General features: G+C 42.4%; 2 protein-coding genes across 2 annotated transcripts in view; one reads left to right on the top strand and one right to left on the bottom strand.

Annotated features, from left to right (window-relative positions):
* The first annotated feature begins 470 nt into the window (after positions 1-470).
* On the top strand, positions 471-3,064 carry LOC109466588. The gene is made up of 3 exons (XM_019764319.1): positions 471-534; positions 1,064-1,141; positions 1,389-3,064. The coding sequence occupies exons 1-3, from the start codon at positions 471-473 to the stop codon at positions 2,969-2,971; spliced, it is 1,725 nt and encodes a 574-aa protein (XP_019619878.1). The 3' UTR covers positions 2,972-3,064.
* A 1,502-nt stretch (positions 3,065-4,566) lies between these two features.
* The window catches only part of LOC109466589 (cadherin-23-like), a 38,068-nt gene continuing 30,473 nt past the window's right edge, over positions 4,567-12,161 (bottom strand). The window contains 5 exon segments of the mRNA XM_019764320.1: positions 4,567-4,933; positions 6,136-6,763; positions 8,420-8,581; positions 9,200-9,331; positions 10,820-10,960. Coding sequence (XP_019619879.1) covers positions 4,567-4,933; positions 6,136-6,763; positions 8,420-8,581; positions 9,200-9,331; positions 10,820-10,960 — 1,430 coding nt within the window.

Raw genomic sequence — 12,161 nt, forward strand, 5'->3', positions numbered from 1 at the left:
TGCCAAGCCGAACAAAGGTGAACTTCTTGGTTTTGACAGGTAAGTCTTTGCGTTGTGGCTGACCTAAGTAATAAGAGAGCCTGCTGCAGAGTGCCGAAGATGCATGCTGTACGACATTATTGTTCTCAGCAAGCTAACGTTAGACTCAGACCCTAACCCCCCCCCCTCCCTCAACCCACAATTTCCTTGGAAACATGTTTCCTGGGAGGCTCTTCCTGAAGCCTAAAGTGCCCCCGTCAGGCCAATATGCGAGGATTTAGTTGTCATTCTAGCTTAGACTCAACGATTTTTGGCGGCGCCTCTGGGGCAAGCCTATTGTAAAAGAAAACATGGGCATGTTAGATTCCACACGTACAGGCTTTGTAGCTTGACGATAGTGAAAGAAGAGTTGCTAACACAATATTCTTGAGAGTACTTTGTTAATTTGTGTCTAATGGTGCTGCCTTTGTTGTTACCTGCAGGCAGCCATGATGTCTTCCTCGCCACCTGAACCCGGGACTGTAGATACTGAGAGAGACACAGTGGACGGGGAAGGTGAGTGAGACCTTGGCCTGTTTCCCTAATAACCATCCTTGTTATTTCCCTAGTTGGTGCATAAAAGTGTACTAGGCTCCTGAAAGTATGTAGTGGGTCCCCCCGGTGCATATGTGGAATATATGGAACATATATGCTATTAATTATGTTGGTGATGTGTTGGTCATGAAACCATCAGAAAGCTCCCCAAAGTAAGCTAATAATTCTGTTGTGTTTATTGTTTAGAATATATTTAAAAAATGGTCATGAATGATCAATCCTGCAGCAGATTTAAAAAAAAAAGATTTTGGGTTCCCGTAGCATCTGTATCTGTATCTGTATAGCTGGTATAACTGCCTTGCAGCATAACACACCAGCTTCACAGGCACGCAGCGCGGCGGCAGCTGGCTAAGCCTGTTTCATAGACTAGCACCTGTGAGTCAAGAAGAAGACCTGTAAAATCAAAGTTGTGCAGATGTGGTGGCCTATACATTCTGAAGATTCTCAACTTAAGAAGAGTCACTGATTTGTCATGATTTTCTGTTATTAGGAGAAGCAGCCCTTGTCTGTGGTACAGTCAGCACAGAAGCTGAGACAGTCGACAATGAAGCCCAGCCAATTCCAACAGGTGAGCTCAGGCAGTTCTTTAACTATTTTTATATTTTTATTTATTATATATGTATTAATACAGTATTATGATAAACTGCTTTTACTGTTAAGCTGCTAATAACAATGAGTTCTATCTAAACAATAACATTGAATGAAGTGAATTACTGCTTCAAATTCAAGGCAGCCTGGAAAGTGCAGTTGACCCTCTTTTTATTTTCTCGTAAACTTCTGATAATTCATGCAGCTTTGTTTCACTTTTTGTACAGATGACACAGTAGACACCCCCACCCTCCTCCTCTTCCGCATCACTTGTGACAACGAGAAACTTCTCAAGTTCTTGCCAAGAGGAAGGATCAAGAAGGACCGACGAGACCACGTCACCATTGGCCGACGTGAGACAAGTGACCTGAGACTGAACCACCCTCAAGCGTCAAGAGACCTGGTGCACATCACACCCACAGTAGACCTCTCCTCTAACTTCTCTTTCACTATACAGAACGTAGGTAGCAAAGGGCTTTCCGTTAACAACACAGTATTGCGTAAGGGGGAAGAAAAACCGTTGACCACTGGTTCAGTGATTAAGCTAGATTTGCTCAACGTAGAAATCACATTAGAGATTATATCAGGAGATGATGAAAAGGTATATGAAGTCCAGTTCACTCACATAAATCAGGATAGGCAGGCTCCGGCAAATAACCACAACAGACTAGCAGGTCAAAGTCAGGAACAACAGCCCTCGTCAAATTCGACGTCTGAAGACCAAAACATCCCTGTTTGCGAGAAACGTTGCACAGACGACAGTCCTGAGCAAAATGAGCACCTGTGTGGTAAACACGTTCAGCCCCCCCTCCCCCAGTGTCCTCCAGTGGAACGTCCACAGTGTACATGTACAGCGCGGGCAAATTCAGTTCCGAAGCAGGCATCAGTAGAGTCAGTTCATGAGCTGCTCAAACAAGTGTCCTTAGAGGCATCATTCGGCAGTGGGTCTGCCACCCAGGTTGTTCTCATGGGGAGTAACATTGTTCTGAACATGGGAGGTCAGGGTTCGGATACTCCGCCACAGGGCCTGCCAAACACGGCAGACTCCGGGAATGGTGAGGTGACAGCCATGCAGGAAAGTGGGGAGGGGGGCAGCCAGTCAGCAGAAGAGGGGAATCCTATTCAGGAAACAGAAGAGGGGGGCTCAGGTAGCCAGTCAGTAACGTCACCTGAAGAGGGTAGTCCCATTCAGGACACAGAAGAGGGGGATTCTTCAAGTAGTCAGCCAGTCATGTGCACAGATGAGGAGAGTAAGACTAATATCCAAGAGGTTGGAAACGTAGAGTCAGCATGCCCAGTAGAGCATGATGATAGAAATGCACATGTTTCAAAGACATCCGAAAATGTTGCAAGGTCTGATAATGGACACCAAACAAAAGATGATGGCACTGTGGACACTCCAACAAAACTGACCCTGACGATCCACAGTAGCAACCCAGGGTTGAACCTCCAGTATCCAAAAACCATAATCGAGAAAAGGTCCGACAAGCCTTTCCTTATAGCTAGGCATGAGAACTCAGATATCCTAATAGATGACAAACGTGTCTCTCGTGAGCACATGCAGATCGAAGCCGTCAGCACCCAGACAGGATTCGGTTTCCAACTGAGGAAACTGAAGAAAAATAAGATTGTCCGTGTTGATGGGCAACCTGTCAATGCTGAGATGCCAGTCAAGCTGAAATCTGGCAGCAGGATAAGTCTTGAGTGTCTTGAGCTGCCAGAATCACCGGCAGTCACGGTCGAGTTTGGGGTCAAGGTGGATCCCGGAGATGCCGCAGATGTTTATGAAGTTTTGGTGAAGAAAAAGTGATGGACATTGGTCAAAACTCTTCACCAGAAGAGTCCATAAGTATTAAGTTTTGGGGAAGGAATAGTGATAAACTTTTCACCATGAAAGTACCATGTTTTGAAGAAGGAATAGTGATAAACTTTTCACCATAAAATTCCCACAACTGAAACTGCTGACTCTTCTAAGGCATCATGAGACTGAGACAAAACAAACATTTCACCCATATGTGTTAGAGGTTTTGTACTTTTGAGTTTGTTCTGTTCTGTGCCAAAGTTTGACTTATATGTTTCGTAGGAATTTGAATTTGTGTACATTGTGGAGCTAATGGTGTGCTTTTTTTGTGAATTTTATTTATGGCCAAATGTTCTTTTCTATATTTAATATACATTTTGTATATAACAGTCACTCACAACATAAGTGTCTAGGACTCAAAAGACAGTGTGTTATGAATTCTCTATATCTCTTTAAAAAACAACTATTGATACAATAACATGAACAAAAGATCTTAATGTCTTTGTTGTGAATTCTCTTTTAATTCTAGAAAACATCATTGATAATATCATAACCAGTATTTTGCAAATGCAGCATGTACAGCAGTGTGTCAAAAATATCTTTGGTACAGTGAATCTATTTGTTTACACATAACAGTTAGTACCTTCAGTTTGATCAGTTCAGCTAACACACCATACAATGTATCTTAAGCTAATAATTATTAAAATAGGTAATGCATAGATCAATGGTCAAAAGCTCTTAAAAACCACACCATTTTATGTCAAAATACATGTAACATCAATTCACATAATTCTGCTAGGTACTTTTAGACCTCTACATTAAAAAAGAGGCCTTCTGTAGCATATCTAACACCTGGATTAGGCTGGAAACTGATGCTGCATTAGTACTAGTAGACCACTTTGACTTCAGAGTCAAGTAGAATTATGAAAGGTGATGTTTTTCTATCAATAGTAGGGGTGGCACACACCAATTGGAACCCATAAGTATGGACTATAGTTAATTCATCGTTGAATGCCCTCAGTCTTAACTGGTAAGAATTACTTTTGATTCAGAATGACTGTACAAAATAAAAGTCCTGCCTGACTTCTTTTGCAGTGCAAGTTGCAGTTCTTTGTGTGAGAGATTGATGGACAAAAATCAAACAATACTAAATAATTCAAAGTTTCTCCTAGCAATTCAACAAATGTCTTTGCAGTCCACTGCATTTCATGAAACAATACATGGGGATGTATAAAAAAAAACAAGTCTTTGGAAGTATAAATAAAAGTTCAAAATGTACCTCACAATAGACAGAATTGATCTCATAAGCAATCCAAAATTGTCCAGGCTAATATTAACATTCTGCTGTGGATTTCTAGTACCATGCCTACATGTAACAAACCTAAACTGTACAAGTAAGGTAAACTTACCACACCTTGTGAACCTAAACGTGCTGAATTTCACCCCTTTTTATGTGTCTGTTTTTAACTAGCAGTTCGGTCAGTGTATATTCAACACAGCAGCCATACTAGCACAATCTGCTCAAGGTTTGAAAAAATTATTGTATTGTCAATGCCCAAAACTATACCATGGTTTGCTTGGAGTGGCTGTACAATTTGAGTCTTCTAGATTAGGGAGATGGGTACGTCTGTGTCAGGGTCGGGCCCTGAGTTGGAGGACCCCGTAGACTTGGACATCTGCTCAAAAAACATGATCTGCCTAGCGACGCTGCGCTTCGGAAGTGACTCCTTCGCAGGGGTGACAGAATCAAACTTCTGCTGGAAGCCGACGTCTTCTTCGCTTTCCGTCCTCGTCGTTTTGCTGCCCTGCGCGGGAGTCACGTGCACTGTCAGCCCAGAGTCGCTAGGTGGCGTGTCGTTTTTGGTTGGGGTGAACTCGATGCGAGGGCCGTCCTCCTTGGCTTGTGGCGTCTGAAATGCGGGTTGGTGCACCTGCTTCATGGATACATTCTGTACCCTCGGAATGGAGTAGCTGTAATGAACAAAAAGAAAGAATAGGAGTGAAATGTTGGAAGAACTAAGTGGTTGATACAAGCTTATATTGATATAGTGGTGGTTACGTAAGTTCTTTTTAGACAGCATGTGGCCTTTTAGTACATGTATAAAGAACTTAATCATTAGCTAGAATGACCATCATAATGCTGACAGACACAATTGCATAGTCCCTTGCAGCTTGATCAACTCTACAACAGTTTAGCTGCTTTCTTAAACTATCTTTAATGTTGTAAAAAATGGTCTTCCGTGCAGTATAAATAAACACCGGGATGTGCCTGTCCTTGGTGCTGAATTCTGTATCTAAAGTTGTGCCTATTAACCTCAACTGAAATTTTGCTGAATCAAAAGTGTCTTCTGGGCTTTCTTGTTCATCAAACAGCTAATAGTAAAACACCACTTCTGGTCACAAAGAAATGCATTAAAAAAACTCGGTATTCACCTCTTCAATCTCTACAACAAGGAAAATGGAAACAATCCTTCATATCCACCCCCCCCCCCTCCAGTCTACTCAAATGACCTGTGTTAACTTTTTGACTTCTATTGTCAGTGGCTGAAGAAAGATGGTGGATGGAAGAAAGATGGTGGATGCTGTCTGACAGCCTCTAGGCCTTTACGTCAGTAAGTACTAGTTCTAAGTCCTTCCAGTTATAATCCTGCAACTGATTGTTAACAGCATGCATTCCTCTAAACAGTAATCAACACATAACCCTACAAACTCTCCGCACAGCAACATAACTTGTATTCAACTCTCTCCACATGCAATACAGAGGGATCCCTATGGGGACCATAGTGTGCATGTGCACAATAAGTATGGTGGGAAGCCATCCACCTGCTATCCACCGTCCAAAACGCAAGTCACGGCACGTGCATCCCCTGACCTACGTGAGTCCTGTATGTAGAACCTTGTATAGGCAAATGACATTCTTCCCACACACCATTTCTGAGTGGAACTCTCTGCCAGTAGAGATAGCCACCGCCCCTACTCAGACATCCTTCAAGGATAAGGTGGCCCACCTACACTAAGTGCTCAACATTGAACTTCAGACCAAACACCTTAAACCAACACCAACAACTGCAGTTGACTTCCTGACCTATCCAGTGCAGCAGATTCATCGACAAGACGATGTTGGCTGCCTATACCAAAGAAGAAGAAGAAGAAGCCATAGATCTAACACTGACCTGGCCAGGCGCACGGGTGAGCTATCCGCTGACGACGTCTCCGTGACATGATGCACCTGAGCCGCCACGTGCATCCTCCTGGAGGGCGACATCACCCTTCCTGTCACCGTCCTCACCGGAGAAGAGTCAGAACTGTCGTGAAACGCGATCCACGGACGCTCGTTGTTCAAGGATCCTCTCCCAGAGGAAGAGTTCTGCTCCTGCTGCGGACTCTCGGCTCTCGGAGAATCCAAGCCCAGCACGTCTTCCGCACTCTCCTCCGGGATGCTCCCCCCCGGGGACATCAGCTGGACAGGTCGGCCGCCGCCGCGGTACTGGGACATTTTTGGGTTCCTCTGATCCGGTCGCACAAGGGGATTGTACACCTCATCCCTTTGTGGACTGGCGTCGGGCGGAAGAACCGGCGCTCTCCCACGCTTTCCCGCCATTTCTGGGTGACTCGTGCGATCGACGTATTCTCTGTACGTTGGCTCAACAGGGGTGTCTTCTTCAGCAGTTACCCAGTTGCTGAGGGGCTGGGCCCGTCCAGGGTAGACTGGATTAGCTGTGCCCAACCCTGTGCTGTCTTCTCCCTCGTCGTTATCGTAAGGGTAGCCTTCATGTCTGATGAGATGGGACGTCTCCTCATCTGTGTCAGAACAGAGACATGACGATAAGAGGTTGCTGTGAAAATAAATCACTGCTAAAGTTCCTGCATTTACCGTAATGAAATTATATGTTGGATATTATCCAAATTCTGCAAGATTACAAAGTGTTCTAGCCAGCTTGAAATTTTTTTCCACCATCTCAATTTTGTTTTTTGTTACATCATGTTCGAGCCTTCTGGCGCAATGATCCTAGGACCCTCTGGAACATAATTTCCTGCATTTTGAGGGGCAAATTCTGCTGGTAGACTAAGCTTACTTCAATGACACTTCTATCCATGTCTTTTCACACTATTTTTTGTGCGTCAAAGATGACAGATTGGGCAAAATTATTGCCCGTCAAGAGAGCCGAAATTCCATCAAATAGATGGATGCTGGCTAGAACGTAACACTGATCTGTACGCAAATATATACAAAATTATAATTTTGTATGGCTCTACCATCCTGTAGATCGTCCTCATATGTCTGTACTTGTACGTTTCTCTGTGGGGAGTGTGACTGGGTCCTTCTGGTCTTGTCTCTTCTCTTCTTGTCCTTGTGTTGAGCCCTGTGGGTGGAGTGACTGCGAGGCTTGTGGTGGTGGGTATCTGGACGCTCAAACACAATCTCTGTTGTAGTCTGTTTACGGAGGAGTGGCTCTCTTTTATGTGGAGACCTGCAGGGATATAGAATCTTGTCTTTGGGCTTTACCAGATACCAACTGCCTCCATATGTGATGCTCTGAATTACCCTGATTTTTACTGAGGGAAATGTGATGCATTGTTTAAACAAGTAAAAACTTTTGTTCCAATACAAAGAAGTTTGATCACCTAAAGCTTTCGACCAGTCACTCTCACTGGCTGGTCTTCCTCAATAGACTGACCCAGTGAGACTTGTCACATGACTTTAAAAGTATGTGATACTAGTATGTTGTTGTACAGCAATGTATAATATTATATGATAACAGTTACTAGTAATGTAACAGAATAGGTTACCAGACTGTACATGTCTGTTAAATTGGAAAGATGATTGCAGACCTGGAAGAGTTGTGAGAACTGTGTCCCTGTAGGTCCTTGACCTGTCTCTTGTACGGTGACCTTTGCCCTCTGTCCCTGGCCCTTCCCCGGTTCCAGGACTGGTTATAGTGATGAGGGTCCCTCACAACCTCAACTGTAGCTCTCCTGGGAGAACCTAGAGACATGGACAGTAATAATGTAGTTAGTAACGTTGTAACGTTGTTTCATTCAACACAATAGACAATTGCTCACCTTGAATTTTCAGTTGCACATTCTTCAGGAGTGATTCTAAATCATTCCATACCTTGTACTTGTGACCTTAAGGACATGCGACTCGCGTAATGAATTGTATTTAACAGTAATGTTAAACGATATTGGCCCCCGTCTCGGTTGAGTAACGGCTGGTTGGCTCTAATATATTGTAAATTATGGAATGTACCGACAAAGATGAGTTTTCATGCTAACTAAAGCATGGAAAGCCATTAATATTGAGATTTGTGCTCTTGGTTTTGGCTAACACCTATGCACACTTTGGCCATGCCACTCTTTGCTGTAATACTATTCCCAAGTAAACAATAAGGAATTTGAATAGGGCAAGATTAAAAGAGCGGAAAACTTGACTCTGACTATATCCCCACTTCTTACCCATCCTGTGCTGTCTCCTGTCAGGAGTATTATGTGATGACAAGGTGCTATCCGGGATCTCCATCAGAATGGCTTTCTCCAGCCGGTACAGGGGGTTGGACTCACTGCTCTTCCTTCTCAAGTGGTGGGGGGAGGGGTTCCTTGGGCGGGGTAGAGGACTTTCTGCTGGACAAAAAGTCAATGTTTGGTCCAAACATATCGGTAACAATCGTATGGCAGAATAACGGCTAGATAGAAATATGGCAATACTTAATATACATACATTGTACAATAATGTGAGGATGTGATCATAATAATGAAGACATTGGCATTTCTGGAAAGCATGTCACTTGATATTTCAGATGATGTGTAAATAAAGGCTGCAAAACACATGATAATTTATCGCAGCATTCACTATAAAAATAGTGTTAGCATTTAGTAGGGTGTTAAAAAATTCAAATTTAGAAGCTTTTGAATTAGAATTGTAAGCAATCTAGAAATTGAAGGATTTGTAGACTTACATGTACATGGAATTTCTAAGGGCAATCACGTACTATGTTAGATGGACTATGAAGGGAACCATGCAATTCTGCATAGCTGTTAGTAATACCACATGTCATGCAGTTGTTTACAGGGAACAAACCTGCATGATCAGGGGCAGGGTTGGGCAATCAAAAATCTGTGTTAGATAGTCTACTAGTACTATTAACACTCACAGTACATGTATGTGTACTGAAGAGTCAACCATGCAGGTCTGTATCTGTTAGTAATACCACATGCAGTTGTTCACAGGGAACAAACCTGCATCAGGTGCAGGGTTGGGCACCCCCGCACAGTACAGGTGATCGACCACCGAGTTCCACAACATGGCCGCCCGAACCGCCATCTCGTTAACCGGCACGCCGCCCTTACCCGACCCAGACTGTACATGTGCTGGGGGCACGGCTGAATCACACATAACAACAACACTCAAGGTTTATCCAAACTTGTCAGCCCTAAACATGCCAAGTAGTAGCTTATTACCTATCAACATTCATAAAATATACTACTAAAATATCTGTACCATAATTTAATAGTATACATAAAATGCAAAAAAAGTCTACATAAAAAAAATTAATGTGCAGTTCAAGAAATAGACAAAACAAAGTGACAAAATACAACATGTATGTAAATCATTGTGACATCACATGCATGACTTTTTAACAAGGAAGCTGAAAATATGCTATATAAAAGAAGCAACTGTTCTGCACACTCCAAATTGAATGAAAATACACAATGGCCAAATTCAACAAACCTTTGTTTTCGTGTCTCTTCACGGTCGACCGTTGCTGCTTGATTGGTGATGGTCCGATGTGAGAATCTTGGAAAGGAATGGTGACTGCCCTCCCATGACCTGTACCTGAAACAAGGTAGGCTGTATAAGCCTCACAGTTACTTCCAAGGAAGAGGTAAAAAAATGAAAATTGAAAGTAAAATCAAAGAAAAAGGAAAACCAAACTAGATAGATACAGCACAATGTAAAAAAAATCAAATGATAGAAAGCAAATTAACTCAAAATAGTAAAATAATAGTACTTAAGATTTTGCAAAAATAGGAAATAGGAAAGTTAACTTATATCCCATAATATAACAGTATAGTACATGTAGTATTATTTATGACCTATAGACTGAACTGCCAAAGCTATGCCCTTTTGTACATGTAATTAAGAGCCTCAAGATCAGTACAGATGTCAGCTTGTTATTGTTGATATCTTTGCCCACTAGACGTGTAGTATTCAAAAACCTACCAGAAGCCACTATTTCAGGATCTGTACCTCTCCTCTGGTCGGATGCTCGGGGAGGGGGGCCATGGGGAGACATGGGTGTTGGCTCTGCAAAACCATAACGGAACAATTTGATTTTGCACCTATTATTTTATCATTGTAAGGAGACTTGTATACGACAACTGTTCAAGGGTTCAACCCTTCATATTTCTGTGTACTCTAAGAATAACACATGACACGCTTAGCCACCTTAACAGCAGAAAATCACCCTTTCTTCCTCAATAGTCCATCAGTCAAGAGAAAATTTCATGCTGACAGTTTCTTCCCCAGAACCACTTCACTGTGGAACAAGCTTCCCCGTGAATGTTTCACCGCTAATTACAACCTCCAACGGTTTAAATCAAGGGTGAACAAATATCTGACCACGCAGTCATCACTGTAACCCAAAACATGTAAGTGGCTCTCACGAGCCTTGTTTTGAGGTGAATCTGAAGTAAATTAAAAAAAAAAAGCTAAATCTTAATCGATCTCTTTAATAGCATCTGGAACATGCACTGTGATATCCAGGCGTTCAGGGTTAATTCATGGGGAGATCCTTGACTTCTTTCCTCAAAAAAGTTGACTGAAAGTCAAGTTGAAGTTGGTGTACAGTTCCATACCTTCCTCCAGGTCTAGCAAGTCCCCATCGCTCCTGCGCCTTGAGAGTGTGCCAGGTGGGCTGCAGGTGTCCACAGGTGGGCTGTAGGTGTCCACAGGTGGGTTGTAGGTGTCCACAGGTGGGCCATGTTCTGTCAGCAGACCTATGGAGAGGGGGAAATCACTTAGACATGGTCCAACCGCACAGTGGGAGGGGGGTGTAATATTATACCATACTGGATAAAACTCACCTGTTATTCTACCAATTTGAAAGCAGTCGGGACTATAACGTGCTAGAAAAAGATGCATTAGGATTTATGGCTTATGTTGTGCTGCAAACCATTTTTTTGCTGTGACATTTTCTCTATGAAAGTGGCATATTCCTAATTCAATGCTTCAGATGTGCAATTGCTTGTATCCCTTTTTGTGATCACTACAACAACATGTCAATAAGTATACCTGTTGGTGACCTGGAGACATCATTTTCCCTGTTATCTTGTGGAGACAGAATGGATTGTCTGCGAGGGACTGGGATGGGGACTGCACATGGGGGAGATGTTTGTACATGAGTCCTTACATCGTACCTACCTACCTTGTTTACATCACTAACATTACAGTTATAACGGCTTAAGAATTCGCACTTCAACCCATACAATCATATATTTTGCATTACATCTTAGGCCATGTTGATTTGATTATATGGATGACATCCGCGCGCGCATGAATTTTCGGCCCTTTCAACAAAAAAAAAAGTTTTCAACCATACTGTAAAATCGTACAAAACAGTTGCAAAATGAGCAAAAATATATTGTAAGTTACAAAAAAACCATACCAATGTCGTAGAATGCCAAAACCAAACGAAAGACGAAATTGTAAAGAAATGAACTTGAAGACTAGATTATTCGCCAAACCATATTCTGTCCCATTTGTTCAACCCTCATGACCACGTTGATTTCATAATGAAAACAACTTTTTTTTTGCAAAACTTTTTTTTATTCGCACGCGCGCATCAATTTTGGGGTTCCCGGAGGATGTCATCCATATAATCAAATCAACATGGCCTTATTTTAACTTCAAAAGATGTCTACAAGAGAGCTCTAGTGGCTCGCGAGTTTTAGCCTACAAATGTATAAGTGACAGTTACCTACAGGTACTGTAGTGAGTGTGAATTTTTTGAAAGCTTAATAATAATCTTTGGTTATTTCACAGTAATAAAATACCATTAAAGTCACATCTCTTTACAGCACTGAGCCTTACCCGGTAAAACTGGCAACGAAATGAAGCAAAGATAAACTTAGGCCATGTTGATTTGATTATATGGATGACATCCTCCTGATGCGCGCGTGCGAATAAAAAAATTAAGTT

This window comes from Branchiostoma belcheri, unplaced genomic scaffold (assembly GCF_001625305.1).
Source record: "Branchiostoma belcheri isolate BF01 breed outbred unplaced genomic scaffold, Haploidv18h27 scaffold17, whole genome shotgun sequence".
In the NCBI taxonomy this organism is placed as follows: domain Eukaryota; kingdom Metazoa; phylum Chordata; class Leptocardii; order Amphioxiformes; family Branchiostomatidae; genus Branchiostoma; species Branchiostoma belcheri.